Here is a 27,877-nt window from a genome sequence, read left to right as displayed (position 1 = left end):
CGGGACACGAACCCTGCGTCCCCTGCATCGGCAGGCGGACTCTCAACCACTGCGCCACCAGGGAAGCCCCAGGGGCAGTTTTGAGTGGCAGCTCCATCAGTCCTTACTGTGAGACCCTGGGCGAGTTACCTCATTCCGTTAGACTCACTTTCCCCACCTGCAACTCCAGAAAAATGACAACCTCCACACCGCTAGGGCTGCCTTAAAGTGCTGTGAGTATTCAAACCAACCCTCGTACAAGCACGACCACAGCAGCGTGAGCCACAACCACTAGGAGGTGGGAACGACCCAAATGTCCATCAACAGGGTGTGAGTGGATAAATAAAATGTCGTTCGTCTACACAATGGAATATCATTTGGCCATAAAAGGACTGAAGCACTGCGTCATGCTGCAACAAAAGGGGTTGAACCTCCAAATATGCTAAGCGAAAGAAGCCAGACGCAAAAGGCCGCGTATCCTGCGATGCCATCTACACGAAATGTCCAGAACGGGCAAATCCAGCGACAGAAAGCCGATTAGTGGCTGCCTGGCGCTAAGGGAGGGGGAATAGGGGCTGCTCATGGGGACAGGATCTCCTTAGCAGCTGATGAAAATGTTCTAGAACTAGCTAGAGGTGATGGTGGCCCAACACTGGAAAGGGATGCCAAGGAATTGTACACTTTCCGATGGCGTATGAATTAAACCACAGTAAAAGCAAAACCAGCCCAGACTGCATAGATAGGCAGGCTCCTCCTGCCTTTGGCACCTCTCTGCCCCCTCATCTCCATTCTGTGGGGACAGATGAGGCCTCTGCCTGCCCTCCACCGTCCACGGTCCCAGCCTCTGCTACTGCACGAGGTGAACGCATCCGGCGCCAGCCCGAGCTGTCTCCCTATGTGTCCCTGGGTCTCACCTTCACCTTCTGGACAATGGGCCCCTCAACCCTCCTCAGCCTGGAATTCCATCTGAGATCCAGACTCAAGATGGTGGACGAGGCCACCCCAGGTTCCTTGGCACCTGAGGGCAATAAACCACTAAGCACAGTCTCTTCCTCCGTGCTTTTATTTTTAAAAAATAATTGTACAAAAGAGAACGATTTAAGGCTTAACGGAAATGCAGAGTCCCAGGCGAGGGTCCTGCCTCAGCCTGGGCTGGGACTCTGCACTTGGGGGCTTGTCCAGCTGCCCCATTATGTTTTGTCCCTCCAGGACACAGGGGGTGCCCAGAAGCAGCACACTGGCCCTGCTGTGTCACCCCAGGCTGACCTCTGTCCCCGCAGCCTGGTTTAATGCTCTGCTGTCCCCGTCTTGAAATTCTGAATTCTTGAACAAGGGGCCCCACATCTTCATTTTGCAAGTGATGGAGCTGGTCTTGTCTGTCCCACTCCGAACCTGGGTTTCTCGGGCCATACAATACCCAGACAGCTCTCACGTCCTGGAGTGTGTGGAGGGGCCCCCAAGAAGCCTAGCCTGGGCCAAGAATCTCTGGCTTTCAAAGGTTTCGAAGGCTGGAGTCGCTGCCCTTGTTGCCCTGTTGCCCCACACAGCTCTGATAACCTGCTTCCCTGAATGCCTCATTCCTGGGCCCTCTCGCCTGCCGGACCTTGCAGTGTGGCCTCGACAGAGGCACTTGCTCTCTGAGCCCCAGTTCTAAGATGAAGGGGGCGGTCTCCACACATCACTCGGCTCTGACCTTCTTCGACTTTTCCTTCCCCTTGCTTGCCTGCCCTCTGAGCTCTTATTCATGCACCAAAGCCTCAGCTAAAATGCTCTTTCCTCCAGGAAGCCTTCCTGCTCCCCCTTTGGACTCTCCCAGCTCTTGGTCCCTTCCTCTGGTCCTGTGGGCCTGGAAGTATTTATGTCTGGCTCTGTCTCTCCCAGACTGGAGGCTTCTGGGGGACCACAGGCTGGCAAAGACAGGTTGAACAGTCTCTCAGATCTTATGGTGGGCATTTGATACCTTATGAGAACCAGTCCAGAGATGTCAGACTCCAGACTGGCTCTTCCTCTGCTCTGTGTGATGCTGGAATGGCCCTGCCCCATTCTGAGACTCGGTTTCCCCAACTTCAGTGCAGTCAGGCTGGTCTGTTCTTGACCCAGCCACTCCTCACTCATGTCCACGCTGATGGAAGCATGTGTACAACCTCATCCCTTGAAGTTTCCACTTGCCACTCAGCAGGTCATGCAGCGGGGCCTCACGGCCTCTGAGGGTGGGTTTGGATCCTCCTGCGGGGGGGGTGGGGAGGAAACGATCCCATCAAGTCTCAGGAGGCCCTGGAGGCTCAGAAACACCCCTCCCCACCCTCCTCATCTCCACTCCCACACTTGGCCCGGGGGTGACACCCAGGAACAGACTAAGGTGCAAGGCGGGTTCAGGCCCTCGCACCTGTATGGGGATGTATAGGAGTTCCATCATTACTTAAAACTCATCTGTGGCTCTCTACCCTCATCTTGGCTCCCAGGGCCTGGAGAGCCACAGGGGCTTCTTGAACCCCCCAAGCTCACCTCAGAGTACAGGGGTGGCGGGCGGTAGCGGAACTCCTGGATGTAGGCAAAGAAGGGGCCTTCAGCACCCATGTCAGGGTCCTGCAGTAGTCGGAAGGGGCTCTGCTCCACGGCCGCCACCTCCTCATCGGCCACCACATCCGAGTACTCGGGAGGTGCTGGAATCGACAGACAGGGTGGTGAGGCTGGTAGAGGAGGCGGGCAGCCCCAGAATTGGGGACAATGGCTGGGAGCTGGCTTGTGCCAGTTCCGGGGCTGCTGAGCTGTGTGCCCTTGGATTGGGATCCTGGGGGAATTCATACTCCCAACATGACTGTTACTGAGCACTTTTACAGATGGGGGCATCGAGGCTGGGGGAGGGAGAGTCAGCCGGGCACCTGCCTCTCTGCCCACCCATGCCCCTCACAGCAGGATGGAGAGCTCACCTTCAGGTCGCTCTGGCAGGACGCCCAGTCCCCAGTCCAGCAGGAAGCTGGCATGGCTGCCCACGCTGGACGAGCGGCTGCCGAAAGGTTGCAGAGGAATGGTGCCGATGACCAGCGGCAGCTCCAGGAGCAGCTTGGATGAGCCCGGGATGTCCACGCAGACCTGGAGGAAGGAGCCGTGATAGAGGGTGCCCAGGCAGCCTCGGCCACACACTCCTTCTATGGCAGGAGGTCTTGGTGGGGGGCGGGGGGAACCCCAGCCTGGAGGACAGATCAGACGCAGCCACCCCAGCCCCCGAGGATACTCTACCTTGAGGGTGTAGTCCACATGTAGCACGCGGCAGTGCAGAATAGAAGGACCCACAGGAGGGATCCGCAGCGCCCGGCCCTGCCACAGTGCCCGCCGCCCAGGGCCCACAGGCTCCCCTGAGAGACTAGCCACCACTGCTCGTTTCTGTTTGCGGGCACCTCGCGCCATGAAGGTCTGTGTCTGGACCACGGCCGCCCGTGGCAGTACTGGGCGCGTGGAGCCGTTGTCGATCTCGGCAAAGACGGGGATCACCTCACCTGTAGGGTGGGACAGCAGGGCCTCAGTTTCCCCACCTGCAACCCTGACACGGACCTTCTTCTCAATCCAGCCCCTCCCACCTGCTACCTGGTGTGTAGCCCTTGCGGTCGATCTTGGCTGAGAGAGAGACAAGGCCACGGTTACTGTACCAGGATCGGGCGATCTTCTCCCGAGCTCCCGCTTGAGGGGCCTTGTGGGGTGGAGGGAAAGGACATAACATGCATCCCATTGTGCCAACCACAGACCCCCTGAAGCCTCTAAACCACCCTCAGCTGAAGGAGGATTTGGGGCAGGGCCTAGTATCCTGGTTTCCTTTTAACAATCTAGAAACTATTTGTAGAATGGATCCAGGAATATGACTCATCTCGTTAAACTGAAAACGAAGTGAACAAGCCAAGCACTTAGTGCGTAATGAGCGCTTAGTAAGCCATTATTATTGCAAGCTCTGACTGAGTCCCGTTTCATGGAGGAGGCACAGGAGGCTCAGAGAAGGTGAGACACTCAGCCAGAAACACACAGCCAACTGGTGCTCCTGGGACTTGCACCTGGCTCCACTGGACTCCACAGGCATTCCCATGCCTACCTCCCCCACTGCCTCCCTCCCTGCCAGGGCTCAGCTGTGACCCCCACTTTGAGAAGGGAGTGAGGAGCCAGTCACCAAATAGCCAGGACCCTGCCTGTGATGCTCCCATCCTACCTTCCCCAAGGGCAGCAACTCACCAGCAGAGCTGGTGTGTTGATGTCCACAGGCTCGATAACAGTAAACACTTTCCTTGCCCGGCGGGCAGGGACCCAGGGCCGGTGCAGGGTGGCTTTGATGCAGTATCGGACACTGCCGTGTTTGCCTTCAAATGAAGTCACTAGCGTCCTGGGGGTGGAGGGAAGGGGCTTCAGTGGGTGAGATCCACAGACTCCCGGGTGGGAGATTCCCAAAGACTTACGGGGATGAGAGACACGAGGCATTCCTGGGCACCCCCCCCCCCGGGAGACAATCTTGCGGCTCGGGGGTCCCCAGATACCGAGCAGTGGAGTCCCAAACCTGGAAGGGGCTGCAGACTTAGGGACTCCCCTGCAATCCTCCACCCCATTTGACTTACGGTGGCAGCTGGAAGCTGAATGGGAACTCATGGCGTCCAGGAGGCAGCGTTGTGATCCCTCCGGTGTCTGCAGGTAGGAGCAAGAAGGGGAGGCTCAGTGGCTGTGAGGGGCTCCCGGAGCGCGCAGCACGCGCCGTGCAGGGGTCCCCAGGTGGTACCTGGCGCGAGTAGTGTGGCATGGTGGCTCACAACCTCCACGCGCTCGCTGTAGCTCTGCGTGTACGCGGTGCTCGAGCCCGCGCTGCGCGACTCGGTCCAGTGTACGTGGGCGCGACCCCGCGCGCGCAGCTTCAGGGCACCCACGCGCGCCGGGCCCGCCAGCTCCAGCAGCACCCGGCCGGCCACCGCCTGGCCGCCGCTGAACACGGGCTCGGCGCCTGCGTTCGCACCATCCAGTTGCACCACGAAGGCCTTCACCTTGTCGAACAGCATCGCGGCTGGGATACGAACTCGCGGCGCCCGGTCCCTGGCTTCGAACCCGCGACGCGGAGGCGCGAGATGCGGACGCTGCAGCCTGAGAACGCAAACCCACCACGCGCGCGCAGGCGCACTCGCTGATCGAGCCAGAAACTCCTCACTGCCTGCGCCGGCGCCGCATTTATACGGCAGGGAGGGGCGGAGCGAGACGCAGGTCCCGCCCTCGGAGAGGAATACACCAATGGCGCGGCGAAAGGCGTGGCCCCGCCCACGCGTGGAGCAAAATAACAAACGCCCCGGCTCGCGACCCGCTGCCCTCTACCCTAGTGGACCCTGGTGTGAGGCTGAAGCACTGCGGGACAGAGCAGGTATCTCAGACTCCGGGGGTCAAGAGGAAGAACTGAGGCCTGGAGGACTCGGGCCTGAGGTCACCCAGCAAGATCATACTGCCGTCGGTTTAATCATCAACCGGCCGCCAATTGCAGACGTGACTCGATGCACGTCCAGCCCGATCTGGAGGGGTGTGTTAACAGCCAGGCCCCAATCGAGGCCCTGAAAGCCTAGGACTAACTACCTCGGGCCTCAGTCTCCCCCGCTCTGTGCAATGGGGGAGGGAGGAAGAAGTGGATGGGGCCTCCCTCCACTCGGGCGCCTACTGCCCCCTCCTCTGATTTGAAACCCGCTCAGCTGGCTGACCCGGGCTAGTGACAACCACTTGGAACCTGAGTTTCCACGTTTGTAGAGCCAGAAGAAAATCATTCCCGACCTCAGAGGGTTGTGCATGAATCACGGCGTAGCCCCTACTCGACCCCTCCCAGAGCCTCTCTCCCGAGTCATCAGCCCGCTCCTGACACACTGCCACTCGGCTGCGCCTCAGCGCTTTGGCCGCGACGTTCCTTTCCAAACTTTCAGCACCTGCCCTCCCTCCTCCGCCTCCGCAAACTCCTACTTGTCCTCTAGGCCTAGCTCTTCCCCTCACAGACAGAGCCGAGTACCGGGGAAGCTCACGGAATCCCCTGATTCAAGGCTGTGGTGTGCCTTTGGGGCGGTAACCCGTCTCTGGACCTCAGTCTCCTCGGAGAAGAACCACATACACGGTTTCCTAGTTGGGAGCTCACTGATCGCGATTTGCGGAGCGCCTGCGCCCTCTGGTGACAGAGGGATGCACTGCTGCTTGAACCCACCCCCTAGTTTGGCCATCCCCTTTGAGTCTGGCTCAGGCCACACCGGGACCCCCTGAGGCCAAGGCACACCCAGCGGGCCGGCGGCCATAAACGGACACAACCAATCAGTGATAGGGGTAAGGGCAGGCCGGAAGAGAGGGGTAGAGGCTGTCCACTCAGTGATCACCCTGGGGGGGGGGGTACCCGGAGGAGGGGGCTCTGGGGCTGAAATAAGGGGCCGGGACCTTCTCCCAGGGCCAAATAGAGCCTAGAAAGAGGACAAGAGGCTATAAGCCCAGGAGGAGGTGGGGAATGGAGTGACCCTGGGGGGATGGGAAGGCTCTTTCTTTTGGGTTTTTTGTTTTGTTTTTTCTTTTGGCCAAACCAAACTCAGCTCGAGGGATCTTAGTTCCCCAACCAGGATGGAACCCGCGCCCCCTGCAGTGGAAGCCCAGAGTCTTAACCACTGGACGGCCAGGGTAGTCCCAGGAAGGCTCATTCTGAGCCAGTGCCCTCAGTCCGCTTCACAGATGGGTCCCCAGAGGCCCAGAGAGGGGCAGGGCCTCACTAGAGGTCACAAAGCAACTCCACAAGCTTCACCCCTCCAGTATCTTAAGGAAGCTACCAGTGAGTGGGACCAGGAGGACTGTAGGGTGAGACCAGCCCCAATTTCCCTCGAGTCACAGGGAAAGGGAAATGACTACAGGGCCCCTTCCTGCCTCACCCCTTGCCGGCTATGCCTCGGTTTCCACAGCTGCTCAGGCAAGAGTCCCCACACCTGGGGGCCGTTGGGACAAGTTTGCAAGCCTGTAGGCAAAGCATCTAGTGTGTGCACTGATGGAAAAAAAGGGGGCTGCGGGTGGGGAGCCAGGTTCGAGCTGCTTCCTGCTTCCGCCCATCTTGCAGATGGGTATGGTGAGGTCTGCCTTCCCCAAGAGGAGGTGGCCAGGGCAGCCCAGAGAGGCCAACACCCTCCTCAGCCACATAGCACGGTGCTGGGGCACAGACTTACTCTTTCTGTTGGCCCTGTTCTGCTCCCGACTGGCTGTATGGCCTGAGGGTGGGGGACTGAGGTTCAGAGCAAGGTAGGGACATGCCCAACACCTAAGACTCCCAGCCTGATGTGACCCCACCCCAAGTCTTCTCCCTGCCTGGGATGCAGTCCCACCCGCTCACCTGCAAACACCACCAGAACCCCCAACCCAGCGAACAACCCTTCCTGTAAAAACTGGTAAGGGGCACTGGCAGGGCGTGAGACGGGCCTTCTCTGGGAATCAGAGACACCAGGCCTGGGGCTAACGTGGCATCCTAGGGTCCAGAGAGGAGGAACTCCCAGTTCCACCAAGGGATTCCCCCAGACTCCATATGGGGGGGTCTCCCCCACAGCATAGCCTCTAGGTCGAGGGCATCCCGGCTCTGGAGGCGGGGGGAGCGCGCCCAGACCCTAGGAGGAGTTCCTGGAAAAGAGGGTTTTGGAGGGGGGTAAGTAGGTGGGTGTCCCACCCTGTAGGAGGGTCCACAACCTGAGGAGGAGGTCTCCACATCTTGAGAAGGGTCACCCGACCACACAGCCTCTAAGTTGAAAGGCTGGCTTTGGAGAGGGGCGCCCAGACCTGGGTAGAGGGTCCCGGAGGATCCTGGCTCGGGGTGGGGGGGATGAGCGGCTCACCTAGGAGCAGCAGCTGCCGCCGCCGCAGGTATGTCTCGGCGGCCGCGTAGTCGCTGGACACCGCATTTACACCCACGCTTCGGCCCTCGAGCCAGTGGGTGACCGCCCCGCCGTGCGCCGCCACCTCGAGAGCTGTCACCCGCAGCGGAGACGCTGCCTCTAGCAGCACCCGGCCGCACAGGCGCTCCCCGCCGCGGTACGCGCCGCACGGGTCCCGCGCCAGCTCCAGCGCGAAGCTGCGCACGCCCCCCGAGCGCATGGCTCGGGCCGGGGCGCACGGCTGGGCTGCCGCACCCGGCGCGGGCCCGCCGGGCACCCGGCGACCAGGCGCACAGCTGGGGCGCGTCTGCAGACCTCCCTGGTCTCAGCGTTGGTCTTCGCCGCACCGGGCGCCCCCCGATCGTTCTCTTGCTTCTGCGAACTTTGTGCGGGCGCCGCCGTACCCGGCCGGCGCGTAGTTGGCGGACTTCCTGGTCCTCCGCGTCGGCCCCCGTGACGCGCTCGGGCCTCCGGGGACGTGCCGCCCGCGTGTCCGTGCGGCTGACTTTGCTACCCCCCAGGGCGGGGCGGGCCCTGTTTTTTTGAGTCAGAGGCGGGCGGGGGCGGCTGTGGCTGGCGCGGAGCGGAGGCAGCCACCGGGCTCTGTGTTGTGGACTCATTCGTCCCCTACACGGCACCTTTGGACCGGGCGCCGCCCCAGCCTCCATCTGGTTGTTCCGCAAACACACCAAGCTCGGGTCTTGCTTCTTAGCCTTTGCACTGGCTGTCGCTGCTAGGAACGCCCTTCCCCAGATCTGCTCTCCACCCACCCACGCCCAAATGTCACCAGAGTCATTCTCTGGACTTATTTCTTTACGGCTCTGGTCGCTGTGTTTGTGACCGCTGTGTGTTTACTATGCCTCCTCCGTCAGACTGGGTGCTCCCAAGGGTGAACACTGTGCCCTATTTTCGGCATCCAATCTTACAGAAGAGGAAACTGAGGCCCCCAGAGGGGCAGCCACCGCCTAGAGGCATCCACCGGTGTCAGAGTCAGGACTCGAACTCACATCTGACCACAGCCCACTGACACCTCCCCAGACCCTTCTTGCTCTTGTGCCCCACCTATCACTTCCAGCCAGGTGGCCCATGGCCTTATCGGAGGCTGCCAGAGCCTGGGCTCTCAGCTGGACCCAGATTAGCCTCCCTCTCCACCCAGGGCCCAGCATCTGCCTGCCTCCCCCACCTGACTCCAGCACTCCGAGCCCAAGGCCTGGAGGGACCCTTTGATTCTACTTATGTCTAGAACCTTCCCCTCCATCCTGCCCCAGAGGGGCCCCTCAAACGCCAGGATCACACCACTCCCCTCCCCACGGAGTGCCCTCCACCAAGTCCATTCTTCCCTTTGGCCTATGGACCCCTGAGTTTAAATCCTGGCTCACCCCTCCCTCCTCACTCTGTAGCCCCAGGCAGGTGGCTTGACTCCTCTGAGTCTCCCCATCCTACCCTGCTCAGGTTCTGGTGAAGAGTCAGTGTGATAATTTACATTACATTGCCTGTATACAGCAGGTGCTCAATCCATGTCTGCCGAAGACTGAATGGCCCTCCTCACCCATGTCACTTCCCCCACTGGACCCTGACCCACAGCTCCGCTGGGCCCTAGTGGGTGCTCCAGCAAAACCAGCTGGAAGGAAGTCCTGACTCTCTGCTGCCTCCTGTAGGCCAGGGCTGGGCCATGCTCTCTGCAGGGCCCCTCAATCGGTGTCAGGTGGGACCGGCGCAGATGTCCTCAGGGAGGTGTCTCTGATTGAGTTCAGGCCCGGGAGACAACCTGCCTAGGATGGGGATGGGGATGGGCTCACCTTGACCCCCACATCTGGTCTGGAACCCCAGGGCCGGGTATCTACTCCCCATGTTGTGATTATGAGTGTCCCCCAGCCACGCACAACAGGCAGCAAGTGGGTGGGTCCTGCTTTATTTGGAACTGGCAAGGACCCCTCTCCTGGCTGCTCCGCACCCACCGGGAGCCTGGGGAGAGCCGGGGGTTGGGGGTGGCAGAGGACCAGAGGAAGCTCCAGGCTCTCCCAGCTCCAATCAGGGAGGAAGCCAGTGGTGGCCCGCCCCTGCCCTTGCCTGCCGTATGGCCCTGCCCTCTGCCCGGACAGTCTGGCGGGCCCCAGTCCAATCAGCCCAACTCGGTTTCAGCTCCTTGAACTCCAAGAGGCGCCACTGTACAGGGCTTCTTGGCTGGCGTGGAGGTGGCGGCCACACGATGGCCAAGATTGAGGAGTCTGGTGGCAGGCAGAGCCGTCACCCGCAGTCTGAAGGGGCCGTGGGTGGCCGCCGGTGTGGGGGACTCCGAGCCACCGGGTCCAGTGGGCCGGAGCCAGGCCGGGGAGGCAGGGGTGGTGGAGGCGGGCGTATGGCTTGGGCGATGAGGCCCGGCAGGGCCTGCAGGGAGACGCCCAATGCGTCCAGGCGGCTTTCAAGGGCAGCCAGGCGGGCCTCAAGCTCCTCGTGCTGGGCGTGCAGCTCGGACATGAGGTTGTACATGACATTCTGGGTCTGTCAGAGACAGGGAGGGTGGGAGAGAGGAGAGGCCAGGTGAGAGAGAGGGAGGGGTGGTTGCAGAGAGATGGCAGACCAGCCCCGGTTGGGTGGCGGCCCAAGTGAGGAGCAACTGTGAGCGCACCCCCAAACCAGCCAAAGGCATCTTGCTGGGCCCCAGGGAGCGGTGGGAGGATAGGCGAGCGGAGCGGAGACACAGGTCTTGAGTGCCAGGCTCGGAGCCAGCAGACCAGGGGAAGGTCAAGGGAGGTCTTGGGGCCCAGCGGATGTGACCAGAGTTGCCGTGAGGGGATGAACTAGCTGCATGGCCTGTAAAGCCAGAGGGTGGTCTTGGGTGATTCTGGACTGGTGTTGCTCCAGGCTGGGGACACGGTCGAGGGGGAGGAGGCTCGGTTGTGAACTATCCCCTGCTTTCCACATTCGACTGGGGAGGGGATAGAAGTCTGCCGGGGGGAGAGGTGACCACCCCAAGAATCTGACCCTATCACAGACCGGGCAACACGACAGCCACAACAATTACATTACAGAAGGTCGTGGGGCATCCCTGCCATCTCGACTGCTCCCCACAACCCAGCAAGCAGGGGCTGGTTCTGCCACAGTCCAGATGGGCCCGGGAGTTGCAGTGGGTAGGCGGGACACGCAGAACAGCCCTAGTTGCAAATGCCGCTGTAACCACCAGGTGGCGCTAGATCACCGTTCCGAGTCTCAGCCCAGCTCCGCGCTGTCTAGACGCCCAGACAGACCGCAGCTCACCGCCTGTCCTGGGTCTCAGATGCGAGGGCTGAAGGGGCTGTGCCACACCCTACCCCACCCCAACCTCTCGATCTGTGGGAGGGAGACAGGTCATCCACCCCACAGCTCCTTCTTTCCGCACTGTACTTGCAGCCTCTCCCTTCCGGTCCGAAAGCCTTTACCTGAGCCCTGCCTTCCACCCTTTCCTGTTACTGGTAGGCCAACCCCATCCAAGGATGAACAAATGCCTCTGCCCGCTTCCCCCCACCCCACCCCCGTAGGGCTGCAGACCCTCACCCCAGCCCGCCTCAAGGGGTCACACAGTCCCCCGGGGCCAGAGAGTAACATCTGGAGGCATCCAGCCCTTGGATGGGTCTTTTTTGGCCCTCTCTGAGGTTTAAACTTTTATTAGAATATACATTTTGTTTTTGTTGGAGAGATACAAATTAAATCAGCAACCTTGGAAAGCATTAAAATTTAATATTGGAAAACATTTTAACCTCGTTAAATTAAAAAAAATTAGAAACCCTCTAATCCAATCCAGTGAAAGGCTTATTTCGAAGCCTTCATTAAATGTATTTGGAGCGGAGTATACTGCTGTAATTAGAAGGTTTAAATAACTTTTATAAATTCACATTTTAATCATCTGTACTAATGAAGGAAGTGTGATATGGATAATCCAAACTATAATATCTAGTACCTGAATTTTTCAAAGGCATTCGATATGTATTTGGAGCTGTAATCTCATATGACATCAAATTAGTTGGCCAAGGATTTCTACATGCTCTTAGGATTATGTTCTTTCTACTACCGATTGAATTATTTCTTCAGGGTTCTGGAATATGTTTTTTCCTCTGTAATGTTCCCTTTCAAATTAAGTTTATGTGGGTTAGTATTAAATTTTTTTTTTTTATTTTTTGGCCACTCTGTGCAGCATGAGGGATCTCAGTTCCCCAACCAGGGATTGAACCCCTGCCCCCTGCAGAGTCCTAACCACTGTACCTCCAGGGAAGTCCCCCGTTAGTATTTAATTAAATTGCATTGGAGCCAATTTGCAAAGTTCACACATGAACTATTTATGAAAGGGCAAAAGGGAGTTCAGAAGAGTGTGACAAATATTCTAAGAGCTTGCCCAACTGAAGTTGAGTCAGTTGACATATCTTCTAATGGATGAATAAAAAGCGGGAAATTGGGGCTTCCCTGGTGGCGCAGTGGTTGAGAGTCCGCCTGCCGATGCAGGGTACACGGGTTCGTGCCCCGGTCTGGGAGGATCCCACATGCCGCGGAGCGGCTGGGCCCGTGAGCCATGGCCACTGAGCCTGCGCGTCCAGAGCCTGTGCTCTGCAACGGGAGAGGCCACAGCAGTGAGAGGCCCGCGTACAGCCAAAAAAAAAAAGTGGGAAATTGGATGGGACCTGACATTAGAACCAACAAATAGATCCATTTATAACACACACCGATCTTACAGAGCTCTTGCAATCAACTTTAATTTCCTGAAAGATGTTTAATTGCTATACAAATAAGCTTTCTCCTGATGCTATAATTTGAATTTATAACCCTAGCAAAAGAAATTTGTTTTTCTCTTAGATTTTAGAGCTTGTATGTAGATGACATTTCTAAATACGAAAGTACCACTTCACCAATTTAGCCCACTAATTACATATTCTTATTAAAACTTTTTATTAGCTATTAATTAAAAATATAAAATAGATGCCAAAAAAAAAAAAAGGCTGACAAAAATTGGGACTTCCCTGGTGGTCCAGTGGTTAAGACTCCACACTTCCACTGCAGGGGACGTGTGTTCGAACCCTGGTCAGGGAACTAAGATCCCACATGCCGCATGGCGTGGCCAAGAAATTAAAAAAAAAAAAAAAAAAGGCTGATAAAACAGCTGCCAATGTTAAAAAGTAAAGATTTTACACACAGATGTAGATTTCTGGCATCACTCTAACAACTGGAGCCTCTGGTCACAGTGGACCCCTGCAGACAGGGCTCTTATTCCCTGGTGGCTGGTCCCTGCCTGCCCTGCATCACTTGCCTGGGTCACCTGTCTATACTATGGGCACCAGCCCTGTCCCTCCCTCCCTGGCAGGAGCTGGGCCTTGTCCTTTACGGAACATCCCTCATCCTCCTCTGAGGGCCTAACCAACTCCTTCTGGACCAGGGGGCTGCCCCACCTCACCCTGCCCTGCTCACCTTGGCCAGGTCTGCGAGCGTGTTGGTCTGGTCATTCAGCTTCCCTTGCTCAATCTTCACACTCCGGAGCCTGTCGGACAGGTGGGAAGGTGGGGTTGTGCAGAGGCTGCAGTGGGGTCAGGGTTCCTCCATGCACCCACCCCACCCAGAGTCACCTTGTGGGATATGCAGTGGGGGGTGAGGGGCAAGTTGGAGGTTAGCCCCCTTGCAGCCCGTTCCCTCCTGGCATGCAGGGGGCAGCAGGGCCTGGAGGGCGGTTCAGCTACCACCCACAGTGCCCACATGCACTAACCCCCAGGAAGAGACTTACTTCTGAGCTCTGGCAGGACCCAGCGGAGCAGGGAGAAACCACAAGGCAATTTTAATCTCAGCACACCTGGGCAGCCCATGCCCAACCCTCCCACGTGCGCCACCCCAGGGCCAGGCTGGGGGCCCTGGACGGCGGAGGGGCTGCTGCCCTTGCTCTAGGGAGAGGTCCAGCCTCTGAGGGGGTGGTACCAGCCCTCAGGGATGCATCCTCCCTCTGCCCCCTCCCTCCAGCAGTGCCTCACAGCAAATGCAGCTGCCTCCGGCCCTGCAGCCCCACTGTATGCCTGCCTGTGCCAAGCTCCTGGCCCTGGAGGTGACATTTAGTCCAGAAAACTATGCCCATACCATTTCCCAAAGGGGAAGTCAAGGCTCAGAGGGGCAAAGCCGGTGCCCACTGGCATCCTAGCAGGATTTGCACCTGAGTCTGCCACTCAGCCTCTGAGACCTTGGCCGCCTGGACAGCTGCCTATGGGGCTGGTGGGGTGGGGGGTGTTGTCCTCACCCCTTCTCTCCACCCTTCTGTAGCTAAACCAGCCCAGGGAGACCTTTCCAGGTAGGACTCTCCTTTCCTCCTCACTAGTCCAAACTCAACCCTTGCACACCCACATGTGATAGATGCTTGGAGAGGCCCCTTGGGGCCCACCTATGCTGGGTGTTGCCAGGACCCCTGAGAGGACCCAGCCCTCGGTCTGGAGAAGTGGAGGTGGATACAGACACCCCTAGCCCTGGAAGTTGGCGGAGACTTGCTAAGGAGCCACTGACATGCCTGCCCTGGGCAAGTCATTCCTGGCATCTCTGGAACCTTCCTGTTACAGGTTGAATGGTGTCCCCCCAGAAGATATATTGAAGTCCTAACCCCCAGAACCTCAGAACGTGACTTTCTTTGGAAATAGGGTCTTTCCAAATTTAACTAGGTTAAGATAACTGGTGTCCTTATAAAAAGGGGGAAATTTGGACAGACACACACAGAGGGAGGACAATGTGAAGATACAGGGAGAACATCATATGAAGATGGGGGACTGGAGCAATGCTTCTATAAGCCAAGGAGCATCTGAGGCTACCAAAAGCTAGGAGAGAGGCCTGGAACAGATCTTCCCCTGATGCCTTCAGAGGGAGAACGGCCCTGCCGACACTGATTTTGGACTTCTGGCCTCCAGAGCAGTGAGATCATAAATTCTGTTTTAAACCACCGAGTTTGTGGTACTTTTCTTAAAGTAGCCCTAGGAAATGTGTACGCTTCCCAAACCTATGCTGTGTTCCTCAGTTTGTCCTCTCCAAGACCACTGTTTCCTTTTCACTGGCTGCTCATACTGCATTCCCATCATGGGGACTCTCCAGCTCAAGAAGATGCCGTGGCTCCCTCATACCTGCAGGTGGTACCTCTGGTCTCCCTGGCACTGTGCTCATTCCCACCTCCCCGCCTTTGCCCAAACTGTGCACACTCCCTGGTATGCCTGCCTCTCCGTTTCCTACCCAAATCCCATCCACCCTTTAGGCCCTAGTTCAAACTTGCTTGATTTCATCAGCTGTTCTCATAAGGCCACTGTTTTTTTGGAGGTGTTCAGGGGGACCTAAGGGTGAGCGAGATAGTCCTTCCCCAGAACAAAGGGACAAAGGTCACTCACAGAGCAGGTGCCTTCTCCACAGACCTAACTCTCCTCAATTCCTACCCTCCGACTTCTCCCAAAGAACCTTCTGGGACATCCCTTGGGGCAAGGTCCAGAGCAGAGCCATGTCTGTGTCCTCCATGCCTGGCACACCAGCTGGTGCAGGAAATGTTTGTGGAATGACCAAATGAACATATCGAGGGTGGTAATAACAACAACAACAACAGTTCCCATTTTCAGAAAATACTGTGTGACAGGCAGGTGCAGACAAATCATCTGGTCACCCCAATTGTTTGATCCACACTCCATTCCTGGAGAAGAGGCATGTCACCATTGTCTCCACTTTACAGATAAGAAAACGAAGCTTGGACTACTGTAGTCACTTGCTTAGGCCCCACAGTTAGGTGGCAGAGACTAGATTGGGACCCAGTGGTCAGTAAACAACTGTTGAAGGGTCAACAAGGAGGGCCTTGGGGTCTTATGAGGAAATAGGACTAACACCTGGGCACAGTGAAGTCAAGCAGGTGGGGCACCAACTCCTCTCCCTGCTTCATAGGTGATAGGTGAAGCAGAGGTTGGGGGTACCATGTGTTACTGACTGCTTGCTCTATGCCAGGAACTATGCCAGGCATTTCTGCACATCACTCCATTTAGACCTCCCCACAGTCCCATGAAATAGGGACTGTTATCATGAGAAATTAATCCAATCATAACAGTAAACACAATAAATATAAATGGACTAAACTCTCTAGCTAAAAGACAAGGATGCTAGGGGCTCAAGGAGACTTTTAGAGTGATGAATCTGTTCATTATCTTGACTGTGGGGCTAGTTTCATGGATGTATACATATGTTAACACTGATCAAACTGTACACTCTAAATAGCTGCAGTTGACTGTATGTCGATTATACCTTAATAAAGCTGTTCTTTTAAAAGAGGCAAAATTATTAAATAGGATTAAAAAATTAAAGTCAAGCTGACTGAGCTTCCTCTCCCATGGCCTGATCTCGCTATGGTCACACTCCATTACCCTCTTGTGCCCCAGGAGCTGACCGTCCCAGCCACACCCTGGGGTCTCCCCACAATAAGCTTCCTGGCTCTACTGCTCACACCAGGGTTCTCTGTGCTGCCTCTCATCTCTGTTCCCTATGGGTGACTTGGTTGCCTTCCTGTTGTACTAGTTCAGACCCTAACATTGTTTGCCTCGCTTTCTGGTTCATCAGCCCCTGAGTCTGGCCTGAGAGTTCTTGGGGCAGGGATCCATCTGATTTTCCTAGGGAAGCCCAATTGTGAATGAGGTTTTCCAGGATGTAAGAGCTGGGAATGCATGGGCCCATTCTGAAAAGTGCTTAAAAACACGTTGTTTTCTATTTTAAATCAGCTACTATGTGACTCAACTGTAATTTATATGTGAGTGCCCAATCCCACAAGATTTGAAACTGTTTAAATTCTAGACTGTGTACTGTCCCATACATCCTATATGTAGCTACTGAGCATTGAAATGTGGCTGGTCTGAATAAAAACGGGCTGTAAGTGTAAAATACGTACCGGACTGCAAAGATTTAGTATAAAAAACTTTCTAAAATATCTAATTAATGATTTTTATATTAATCACATATTAAAATGATAACATTTTGGATATATTAGATTGAATAAATATATTAAAATTAATTTCAACTTTTAAATTATGTATGTGGTTCACATATTTCTTGTGGACAGTGATTGGCATACTATGGTCTATAGGCCAAATCTGGACAGCTGTTTGCTTTGGAAAATAAAGCTTTATCAGAGCATAATTACACCCATTCATCCTTGCTGTCTTCCTGCTACAACAGCAGAGTTGAGTAGCTGTGACATAAGACATTTTGGCCCACAAAGACTGAAATAATTAATATCTGGCCCTTTACAGAAAAAGTCTGCCAACTCTGGCTGCACACTGGACTCACCTGAGGAACTTAAACTTGAGCTCAGGCTGTATCCCAGACTCTACTGTAACTGGTGTTGGGTATGGCCTGTAGGATTTTATTTTATTTTTTAAAAATTTTCAGCCACGCTGTGCGGCTTCTGAGATCTTAGTTCCCCAACCAGGAATCAAACCAGCACCCTCAGCAGTGAAAGCGTGGAGTCCTAACCACTGGACCACCAGGGAATTCCCAGCCTGTGAGATTTTAAAAAGCACCCCCACGTGACCCCAATGAGCAGCCAAGATGAGAACCACTTGATTAAATAATTCTCAGGAAAAAGGGACAACAGAGAAAATTAAGTAATCTCTAATTATCCCACATGATCACATGAATCAGGCCACAGATTTAATTCTGAGCTTCCTGGAAGCCAAAGCAAAAAGGGGAAATTGCTTCAGTGTCCAAGGGGAGAGTCATTTTGGCTATTTCAGAGAATAAAATATGCTACCTGCCACTATGTTGGGTGGTTTGCATGATTTATCAGAGGTGACTGTTCTGGACAAGTGCTGGGTCCATCACCTGCCTACCTCCGACCAACCCACTATCCCACCCAGCACAGAAGCTGCAGGCCCCAACCAACTGACCACCTGGCATGGGAATGGCCATGATGTGGCCATGACGAGCTGTCTGGCCTAGTCTGCAGCCTCCTCCCCGGGGGCCAGGGCTGCCTCCGTGCCAGGTGGACACAGAAATGCAAGTGGGAAAGGTGTTGGACTTACTGATGGATGGCTTGGAGGAACTTACGCTGGTGTTTCCGAACCCGGGCGTGGTCTGGCTTTTTCACCAGCCTGGTGTGTTTGTAGATAAGCCACGTCTCCCTGAGAACGTTAGCAGCGGCGTTTTTTACCTGAGGCCAGAGAAAGAACAGTTCCTTAGAGTAGCACAAAACTATGGAAGGCTCTGGAAACCTCCAGAAACTCCTGGAAATGCCCCTCTGGGGTCCTGGGACTGTAGGTCAGGACCATGTTTACACATCCACATCTGTGCTGTGTGTGTGCACGCGTGTGTCTGCCTAACACACATCACTCACCATGGGCCAGACCCTTTCTATACAACTTACAAATGTTAACTCAGTCAATCTACACACGCCGGTATCTCTCTCATTTCATACGTGAAGAAACAGAGGCACAGAGAAGCTGACCTGCTGAGTTCATCCGGCTTATAAATTGCATCTGGTTGCCTCACCACGAATCCCTGACTCTTGCTGAGGGGCCCGTGACTGGGCTGTGACTGGGCACAGAAGTGGACACCTGTGCACAGCTTAAGGGTGTTCACATGGTGGTACAGCCCAGGGCAGTCTGGGCACACACAGGCAGCGCGGCATGACCCGTGGGCACGTGTGCAGAAGTAAGGTGAGGAGGGTCTGCCCTTGAGGACCAGAAGGCGAAGTGGCTGTGATGGGGCTGGCGTCCTTACCCGCTTGGTGAGCTGAGTGTCCATCATGAAGTTGTGCACGTGTTTCTCTGCCTTGGTGAGCTCCAGCTTCCGGGCCACCACGGCCACCACGAGCGCCGTGCAGCCAGCCCCCTGCATGAAGAGGGCGAGGGGGCATGTCAGGGTCCACCTCGTATGGGTTGCAAGTAGGATACCCTCCTTCCTCCAGGAAGCCCTCCTGGTTCCTCCCCCTCACATTTGCCCTCCAAACCTGCAGGGTTGGCAAATCCCATCTTCTGAGTTCACTGACTCCCAACCCCGCTAGCTTAATATCCATCAAACGTCCAGGGAGCCTGTGCCATAAATTAGTTCATTTGATCCCCAACAACCGCGGGAGGTAGGACCGCTCTTATCCCCATTGGGCAGAGGGGGAAAGTGAGGCTCGGAGATAAGAGAAAGCACAAGAAACAGGCAGGATCTGCACGTACATTTGGGGCTGAGGCCCACGGAGGTGGGAGGATTGGGAAGCATTTCCATCTAGGCTTTGGGGTCTGGATGATGGGGACAGAGACCCGGCTGACATGTTGCTGGCCAGTCATGGGGGCGGATTCTGCTGGTAGGGTCAGAAGGGTGGCAAGAAAGAAGGGTCAGGCCCGCTGCCTGCGGTGGGGCATTTGCAGGAGGAAAGAGGCAAAGTATTGGACCCAGGATGCGGGGAAGTAAAGGGAGGGGACACCTTCCCCGTGATGGGTACCCTGCTCTAGCAACCACCCTCCCCAGTATGTTCTGAATGGCAGCCAGTCCCCCGGCTAGGGAAAGAGGCCAGAGAGGACTTGCTTGTCCACTTGGGGGCCACTTGAGAGACAGAAGGGCAGGAGTGAGGACCCGAGGGGGAGGGCAAGGCTCAGAGGTAGGGGTGGGGGGCAGTGAAAAGTGATGCAGAAGGAGGGCGGGAAGGGGGAACTTCTGCCACTGAGAACCAGGAGACGGGGAGCCCAGGTCATCCAGGTGTCATCAGCCCCAGGAGTGGTGTGGAGCAGGTGGCAGGGGCCAATGAGGGGGGCCAGAAGGTGGCTCCCCACCTGCGCTGGAGGCTGTCTTTGGCACCGCACCCACCTGCTGCTTCCTCCTGCAGCTACTGCATACAGGATGGAAGGAAGGAAGAGACCTGGGCTCAGCCTCTGAGGGCCAGGGGAGTGGCTAGTTTTTCTTCCGAATGGAAGGAAACATTTATGGGGAAGGGTGGGCACCAAGTCGCCCCCTGAGGTGACCCCATCATGCGTTCCTGGCCAGGACGAAGGTCTTGGGAAGACTCAGGAGTCTGTGTTCAAGAAAAGCCCTGTCAACTGGGGCAAAGAAACATACTGGAAACCTCCATGTAGAACACTACGCCCCCAGGAAAAGGACCAGCCAATGACTCCGCACGATAGCATGGATGCCACGTCCGGCAAAAGACACGGAGTTCAGAGGCCATGCTGGGATGCCTTGAAGTTCAAGAATGAGCAAATGTGTGCTTTATAAGCTATTGGACGGGGGTGAGTCCGTGGGGCAGAGACTGGGAGGGGACACACTTGGGCAAGGGTAGAAGAGGAGAGGTCTAACAGAAGAATTTGAAGGTGGCTTAAAAGACCAATGTGTGGGGAATTCCCTGGTGGTCCAGTGGTTAGGACTCTGCGCTGTCACTGCCGAGGGCCCGGGTTCGACCCTTGGTCAGGGAACTAAGATGCCACAAGCCATGCGGTGTGGCCAAAAAGAGAGAGAGAGAGAGAGAGAGAGAGAGAGAGAAAGACCAATGTGTGGCTTCGTGTGATACCTGGCTGTGTGGTGACAGAGAAAAGCAAAAAACATCCCTGGGTGTAAACATTCCTGCACGTGCCGGGGGCGCGGGTCTGGAATGAGCCACAGGGTAAACATGGAACTAATTTTCTGGAAGGAGCCTCATCCCAGAGAAGAGAACCTGGCTTTTCTGTTTCGCTGCAGGTTCTCTGGGTTTAAAGCCATCATCTTATCTGAGAGCTCTTCTTTTTTCATTTGTAAAGTTCATCTGCCGGGGATGGGGGTAGGGGGGTGGATTGTGGCCGATCTTTAGTTTTTTTCCCTCCCAATCTCACAAAATAGCGTAAGCAAACAGGCATAATGCCTTTTAACTGAGAGAGGGTCTAGGTCAGCTTGTCCAGGAGAAGCGAGGCCCCGGTGGGGGCCAGAGGAGGACGTGGACCCCCAGTTTGTGTCCAAAGAGGAGGGGACAAGAGGTGAAGAGGGGAGAGAGCCACGGGCCTCGGGAGATGGTGACAACAGGGTCAGTCTACATTCAGTGAAGGGGGCTGGGAGGAGCCAATGGAAAGACAGCGCTTCCCTCTGCAGGAGGAAAGGAAACCATGGTGGGGATGGCCTAGTACTTTTCTCTCTTTTTTTTTTTTGCGGTACATAGGCCTCTCACTGTTGCAGCCTCTCCTGTTGCGGAGCACAGGCTCCGGACGCGCAGGCTCAGCGGCCATGGATCACGGGCCCAGCCGCTCCGCGGCATGCGGGATCCTCCCGGACCGGGGCACGAACCTGTGTCCCCTGCATGGGCAGGCGGACTCTCAACCACTGCGCCACCAGGGAAGCCCAGCATAGTACTTTTGCAAGAACAAAAGCATCTCTCTATGAAGAAAAGGAAGTGGCCTGGGGCGGACCCTGGGGGGAATCGGGTTGGTTGACTTCCTTTGGATTGTGGGTGTTCATTGATTTTTTTTCACAAATTGAAACCAAGCAGGGCCCTGTGGGGCTCCTGGGCAACAGAAGCCTTTGGAACAGTTGCTAATCAGGGAAGGGAGGGGAAGGGATGCAGAGACAAGGGAGGAGCAGCCAAGAAACCATAGTGCAGCCTTGGGGCAGGTCCTGGCTCCACCTTAAAGGATGCACATGAGAGTATCTTTGAGCTCTTCTGCAGAACTAAGGCCCCCAGCAAATGGCAGATGAACTATTTGATGAAGCAGTCTTCATTCCAGAGAGAAGGTCATAAGTTTGATAACCTCAAGAACCACAGAAGCTCATCAGGAGATCACCTCAGGTCAGATTAAAGGAATGCAGGCCCTGCACACACTCTGGGCCTTATCAGCAGCTCCGTCCATGAACCATCATATAAAACTCCTCGCCAAATCCTCCCAGGTTGGGACACACAGTTTTGCGGGGCATGAGCCTGCTGTGTCCCCCTTTGCCTGGCAAAGCAATACAGCTCCTTTTTCCTACTTCACCCCAAACTCTGACTCCAGGATTTGATTCAGCACCAGTGGACAGAGGCTGAGTTTTCGGCATCAAGATGAACATGCTAGTTGGGGGCTGGGGAGAGAGGGGTTCCCTACTGTACGTCGAACAGTTCATAATTCAAAACATGGAAAAGCACTTGTGGAGATGCAAGAAACTTGGAGAGAAAGAAGGTTCCAGAAGGAGGGGACGGGCAGGGAACCTAATGATCAGATCAGGGTAAAGGGAAGGCACCAGACGCCAAAGTTTGCCCATACAAGCAGGTGGACTTGAGAAGTCTTTAGGGAAGAAGCGGTGCTGCCTGGGCCCACAGGAATCACAAGAGATAAACCTTACACCCAGGGGCTCAGTGGGGTGCTCAGGACACCCCGGTAGTCAGGAAATGATGGAGAATTGGGCTGTGACGGCAGGGCTCAGAGGGTATTGACTGGGTATCCGAGGCATTCATGACTCCAGGCATTTCCTGTAAATGAACGGACTCAGTCCTTGCAACAAGCAGAGGGAGTGGCGGAAACCGAGGCACAGAAGCATCGAGTCTGCTGCCCTGGATCCAAGGGCTGTGAATTGAGCAGGCTGCGGAGCATAAAGGGGCAAAAATGACTCTTGGTTCAGAGTGGACCACAGCATCTGGACTGGAGAATACAGTGGAAGCTACCTATCTAGGGCTGGAAGAACCCAAGAGGAGATGTCCCCGGGAAGCCTGAGGGTGTCTTCTGTGTCCCATCAGAGGGAAGGAGCAGGGTGGAGGAGGGGTGGGCTGACACAGGGAGGCTCTCTGAACAGGTCCACCTTGAGACGGCGTGGGCTCCCCATCAGTGGGCATGTGCAAGGGCCCTCGCCCTTACCATGATGCCAGTGAGCAGGCACACGCCCTTCCCGCAGTAAGTGTGGGGCACCATGTCGCCGTAGCCGATGGAGAGGAAGGTGATGGAGATGAGCCACATGGCCCCCAGGAAGTTGCTGGTCAATTCCTGCTTGTCGTGATACCTGGGGGTTGGGGGGAGCCAGGGAGGGCCCAGTCAATCCACACTGGTTCCTCTGCTTTCATCACACCCCCAGGAAGGCAGGGCCCTGGGTCTACCTGGCTGCATGGGGGCCTTGACTGCAGGGAGCTGATCACTCTGGAGGCTCAAAGTGTCCAGGGCACCACTATAGGGCAGGGTGGGGGGATGGTTAGTGCCAGGGGCAGCCCTGTGGTCCTCCTGAGGGTACCACAGGGCAGAGGGCAACCACTCCTTCCCAGCATCCCTTCCAACCTTCTTTCACCTGACCCCCAAGCTGCTGGTTATTGGGCAGAGAGGGGTCCACAGGTGGGTGACGCACATGAGCGTGCGCACATGAGGGGGCATGCACATGTGTTCACGCGTGTGCACACAATCCCCCTCCCAAAGACAGACACACAGACAGAGGCGAACACGGGTGGCCACGGGCACCAGAAGCGGCAGGAAGTAGAGGCGAGGATTCAGGTCAGACACTAGGAAGAACTTCCCCAGCCAGCAAGGTCCCAAGGAGGGAGGAGGACCCTACGGGGAGACAGGACCACACCCTGGGGCTTGGGAGTATTAGGAAAGTCAATCTGTGGAGGGCAGTTGCGCCAGCCTTGGGCCTGGGGCTCTCCTGGCAGTCAGGAGGGAAGGGGCAGCTTGCATGGCACTGGGGAGAGGCCTGGGACTCAACTTTTGTTATTCAGGGGGACAGACCCCAAGGTTTTGCAAGGACATGGTTTTGTCCCAATCCCAGGCTGTGTGGCCTGGGACCCTGGCCACACAGGCTATGAACTGTTTCTACCTATGGTTAGCCCAGGCTGGGGGACTAAGGGATTGGTTCTCTGGGTCTGGGGATGGCTCAAGGTTCTGCTCCAGCTCAGCCCCCTACCTGCAAAGCCCCTTCAGCTCTGGGAGGTCAGGAAGCCCTTTCCAGCTGACCCCCTCCTTCCTAGGCCGCAGGGGCAGGGCAGGGGGAGCTGGCGGATAGGGCTGTCCCAGGCAGATGGGGCTGGGGTCAGGGGCTCAAGATAAGGAGGAGATGGAAACCCAAAAGGTGGGAAGGAGGGTTGGAGGCCTTCCCAGCAGGTCTGGGCTTTGAGAGTCCCTGCCCCCCTGGAGGGTCGGGTGCCATTCCAGGCCCCTTCAGCCTGGACTTCCAGGCTGCTTGCTGGACAAGGGGGACCAGGGACTGAACCCCATCTTTCACGAAGGTATGTGAGCCCCAAGCGGCACCCGCTTCCCCCTCTCAGGAGACCAGGGCTCCACACCCAGGAGGCAGGAGGAGTGGGGGACCCATCAGCCATCGGGGGAGGCTCCAGGCCCAGCTGGAGCTATGGTGGGTGCTACAGGACCACCCAGGACCAGGGAGTGGGGGGCATGCAGGAGGTGGGGTGGGACAGAGCCACAGGGGTGGAGCGAGGCAGGCGAGAGGGCGTCAAGCGGTGTCAGAGGGCTCAGAATTTAGGATTGGCTGCCCCCCCGGGCCCTGCCCTATTCCCCACCCTTACCAGGCACCCCTGCAGTGACCCAGCCTGGACCCCAGGGATGCCCGATGCAAGGCACCTTCTCCCACTCCCCAGATCTCAGTCCTGAGGTCTGTGGGAACTGGCACGGGGGCACATTAGGGGTCCAAGGAGTCCCTGTGTGACCCTCAGACAGTAAACCTTGATGACAGGAAGAGCTAGGCCCTCACCCCCATCAGCCCGACATCAGGCTGAGGCAGGGGTCATGGAGGGGGCGCTTGAAGGGGTGAGGACTGGGGATCTGGGGGCAGGTCCAGCCCAGGAACCTCCCAGGAAGCCCAGTCCCAGCCCCAGCTAGGCACAAGGCAGGAGAGACCCCTTCCCAGACAAGGCACCCCCATGCCCTGAGAGGTCCAGTGGGGCCCCTCCTTCTCCTGGAACCGCTGGGGGTTTCTGGAAACAATCAGGAACTAGGCCCTCAGGGATGTCCCTTCGCCCCTCAGAGCCTCAGTGTCCTCATATATAAGTCGGGTGGATGGCCCCGCACCTTCCAAGGCTGTTCAGAACAGACCCCTTACGGGGGTCTTAAAAGCTTGGATGGGTTTCTCCCAGACCCACTTAACTCTCCAAAGGAGCTGTCTGAACCCCTGGGGCCAGCTGCCCCGACAAGGCACCAGAGCTAAGTACGCTCTTCTCCCCCCTTCTCCCCGCCACTGCCCCGCCTTGGTGACAAGGACCCGAGGGATGCCGTGTGCACACAGCCCAAGAGCGGCCTGCCTCCCGCTATCCTGGGCTTGACCCCAGACCCACCTGCCTGGCAGCACTGGGACAGTCTCTCCGCGGGGCCCTGTGGGCTCGGGGCAGGGCCCAGCCACTTGCCTCACCTCCCCACTCCCTCCCCTGGTGGCAGCGGATCTTAAATTCCTGGCAGGCAGGGCAGCTGGCAGCTCTGCACACATAGCTCAGCTGAGGGTAGGACTCACATGTTTTCCCTACAGTCCGGTGGGGCGGGCAGAGGGGAGAAGGAGAGCAGGTTAAATTGTGGGGGGGACAGGTGGATGAGGGGAGGGCCCTGTTCCTGCTGCCTCCACCACCCTGGGCCAGAGGTTGGGCCAGGGGAGGGGCCCCTGGGGGAGGGGGAGGAGGAAGAGGGATGGGGTCCTAGAGGGGTGTGGGGTAGGGGCTGGAGGGGAGTGGGGACACAGGGCTGGAGTCCCAGGGATGAGGGAGCTGCACTTGAGGGACTGTCACTGTGGCCAGGAACTGGGTGTGGGGGGGGCGGTCACCAGGGTCAGAATCATGGAGATGGAGTGATGGCTGGGGGGAGGCCTTGGATGTCTGAAGTCGTGGGTAGGCATGGGGTTCACCAGGGTCAGAAGTCAGGGGGACAGAGTGATGGCTGGGAGAGCCCTGGGATCACTAAAGTCGTGGGTGGGCGTGAGGGTCAGTGGGATCAGGGGTCAGGGGCGCACCTCTCACAGACCCGCACGGTCCAGGCGGCGATGATCCAGGAGGAGATGCTGAAGACAAGGAGCACGGTGCCCGGGCAGATGGTCATGAGCGTCTTCATGACGAAGCGCGTGTTGAAGGTGATCTTGTTGAGGGCGCCGATGCTGCGGCTGGAGGCGTCCGTGAAGATCCTGCTGTGCAGCAACATGACGCGGCCCAGCAGGTAGAGACGCAGGAACATGGGCACAGACAGCAGCACGTCCACGTCGGCCTCAGCCGCTGCCGGCGCGTACGTGAAGGCTAGCCGCGCTGTCCACGTGAAGCGGTAGTGGCCGGGCACCGGGTGGATGGCACACACGGCCAGCTCCAGGGAGATGAGGAAGACGCGCTCGCACGTCATGGCGATGCGCCAGTCGTCTGCCCCGTTGTCCACCATGAACAGCTGCGGAGGTCAGGCGGGCGGGATGAGGTGGGCCTCGGACACGAGGCCAGGCCCCGGAGCAAGATCCCAGCCGAAAACCCCGTCGGCTTTCACAAGAAACACGGCCTCAAAAGCAAAACTCCCTAGTTCTCAGGGTCGGCCACAATTCAAGCTAAATGTGGCACAGATGTTTCCCCAAAAGTCAAACACAGAGTTACCAATGACCCGGCCATCTCATATAGGCGAGAGAGATGAAAATGGTCGTTCAAACACGTCCTTGTGTGCACGCAATCACAGCAGCACTGTTCACAGGCACCCAAAGTGGAAACAACCCAAGTGTCCATCAATGGATGAACGGATAAACAAAATGTGGTCCTTCCACACCATGCAACATTACTCAGCCATAAAGAGGAATGAAGATTGACACATGCTACAATGTGGATGAACCTTGAACACATCAAGCTGAGTGAGAGAAGGCAGTCACAAAAGGCCACCACTCGGGGCCAACGAGGCAATGTTGCCACCACAGTGGGCCTCGAAGGTGGGGCGCTGAGCCAAGGAAGACCATACTCCAGCCTTCAAATCTAACGGAATTTGCCTGGCTAGGTCTGAGAGAAGTGTAGGACCTGCCACCCCTTTCTTCTTTCATATTTCTCCCTTCTGGAACGGGAATGTCTATCCTACGCTTATTCCACCATTGTATTTTGGAAGCACACAACTTGTCTAGTCACAGTTGGAGGCAAATTTTGTCTCAGGAGGAACAGTACCTCGAATCTCACCCATGTCTGATTTAGATGATATTTAAATGAGCCTTTGGACTTAGAGTTGATGCTGGAATGAGTTAAGACTTTGGGGGCTGTTGGGATGGGATGAGTGCATTTTGCATGGGAGAAGGACAAAGATTTGCAAGGTGGGCCAGAGGGTGGAGTGTTATGGACTGAACTTTGTCCCCTCAAAATTCATCCGTTGAAGCCCTAGCCCCCAGTATGACTGTATTTGGAAATAGGGCCTTTAAAGACATAATTAAGATTAAATGAGGTCATAGGAGTGGGGTCCCAATCCTACAGGACTGGTGTCATTTTATAAGAAGAGGAAGAGATACCAGGGATGTGTGAGCACAGAGCAAAGGCCATGTGAGGACACAATGAGAAGGTGGCCGTCCGCAAGCCAAGGAGAGAGCCTCAGGAGAAACCAACCCTGCCAGCACCTGATCTTGGACTTCCAGCCTCCAGAACTGTGAGAGAATACATTTCTGTTGTTTAAGCCACTCGGCTGTGGTGCTACAAACACACAGTGCTTCCTTCTTTTTTCATTTGGCTGAATAGTATTCCATTGTACAGATGGACCACATTCTGTTTATCCATACATCAGTCAGTGGACATTTGGGTTGTTTCCACTTTTTGGCGATTGTGAATAATGCTGCTATGAACATACGTGTACAAGTTTTTGTGCGGATGTAGGTTGTTGTGTCTCTTGGATGTGTAACTAGGAGGGGAATTGCTGGGTCATATGGTAACTCCATGTTTATCTGTTGAAGGAACTGCCAGATTGTTGTCCACAGCTGTATCTTCAGAACTGCTTCCTTTAGTTCAGGGGTCACTGTCCCCCTCCCCCCAACCCCCAGCCAGATCAGGGACCCCTCCTGTGTGCCAGACCCTGGGTGTCCCCTGACAGGTCTGCATACAGTGCAACGCAGGTAGGATTTTCCTACACCCATCTCCTGCCATACTGTGGCTCCTTGAGGTCAGGGGTCAAAGGCCAGAC

At 56.4% G+C, this 27,877-nt stretch overlaps 2 protein-coding genes and 1 non-coding gene across 8 annotated transcripts in view; 1 reads left to right on the top strand and 2 right to left on the bottom strand.

Annotated features, from left to right (window-relative positions):
- Positions 1 to 1,023: 1,023 nt before the first annotated feature.
- On the bottom strand, positions 1,024 to 8,515 carry ARRDC2 (arrestin domain containing 2). 5 transcript variants are annotated; one of them, XM_033853922.2, is made up of 9 exons: positions 7,824 to 8,510; positions 4,733 to 5,088; positions 4,575 to 4,641; positions 4,198 to 4,345; positions 3,565 to 3,667; positions 3,220 to 3,476; positions 2,910 to 3,072; positions 2,485 to 2,642; positions 1,024 to 2,205 (listed from the first exon to the last, which is right to left on the bottom strand). In XM_033853922.2, the coding sequence occupies exons 1-9, from the start codon at positions 8,480 to 8,482 to the stop codon at positions 2,152 to 2,154; spliced, it is 1,965 nt and encodes a 654-aa protein (XP_033709813.2). In that variant the 5' UTR covers positions 8,483 to 8,510; the 3' UTR covers positions 1,024 to 2,151. The 5 variants fall into 5 exon arrangements, with proteins under 5 accessions (XP_033709813.2, XP_033709812.2, XP_033709818.1 ...); XM_033853921.2 differs by having other exon boundaries at positions 2,910 to 3,476; positions 7,824 to 8,515; XM_033853927.2 differs by lacking the exon at positions 4,733 to 5,088 and having other exon boundaries at positions 7,824 to 8,213.
- A 1,229-nt stretch (positions 8,516 to 9,744) lies between these two features.
- KCNN1 (potassium calcium-activated channel subfamily N member 1) overlaps positions 9,745 to 27,877 on the bottom strand; it is a 30,456-nt gene continuing 12,323 nt past the window's right edge. The window contains exons 4-9 of one of the 2 annotated variants that reach the window (XM_033853928.2): positions 25,716 to 26,134; positions 22,640 to 22,781; positions 18,588 to 18,698; positions 17,891 to 18,018; positions 13,296 to 13,365; positions 9,745 to 10,364 (exon numbers count right to left, since the gene is read on the bottom strand). In XM_033853928.2, the coding sequence (XP_033709819.1) occupies positions 10,110 to 10,364; positions 13,296 to 13,365; positions 17,891 to 18,018; positions 18,588 to 18,698; positions 22,640 to 22,781; positions 25,716 to 26,134 (1,125 nt within the window). In that variant the 3' untranslated portion in view covers positions 9,745 to 10,109. The remainder of the gene's footprint in view (positions 10,365 to 13,295; positions 13,366 to 17,890; positions 18,019 to 18,587; positions 18,699 to 22,639; positions 22,782 to 25,715; positions 26,135 to 27,877) is intronic. The other variant, XR_004525997.2, reaches the window with a different exon arrangement.
- Positions 20,191 to 20,263, top strand: TRNAD-GUC (transfer RNA aspartic acid (anticodon GUC)). The gene has a single exon. It is a non-coding gene; the product is annotated as a tRNA-Asp (tRNA).

The sequence above is a fragment of the Tursiops truncatus genome, chromosome 3 (assembly GCF_011762595.2).
Source record: "Tursiops truncatus isolate mTurTru1 chromosome 3, mTurTru1.mat.Y, whole genome shotgun sequence".
NCBI classification, from domain to species: domain Eukaryota; kingdom Metazoa; phylum Chordata; class Mammalia; order Artiodactyla; family Delphinidae; genus Tursiops; species Tursiops truncatus.
The sequence above is the reverse complement of the archived record's forward strand: the minus strand, read 5'-3'. Positions and strand labels throughout refer to the sequence as shown.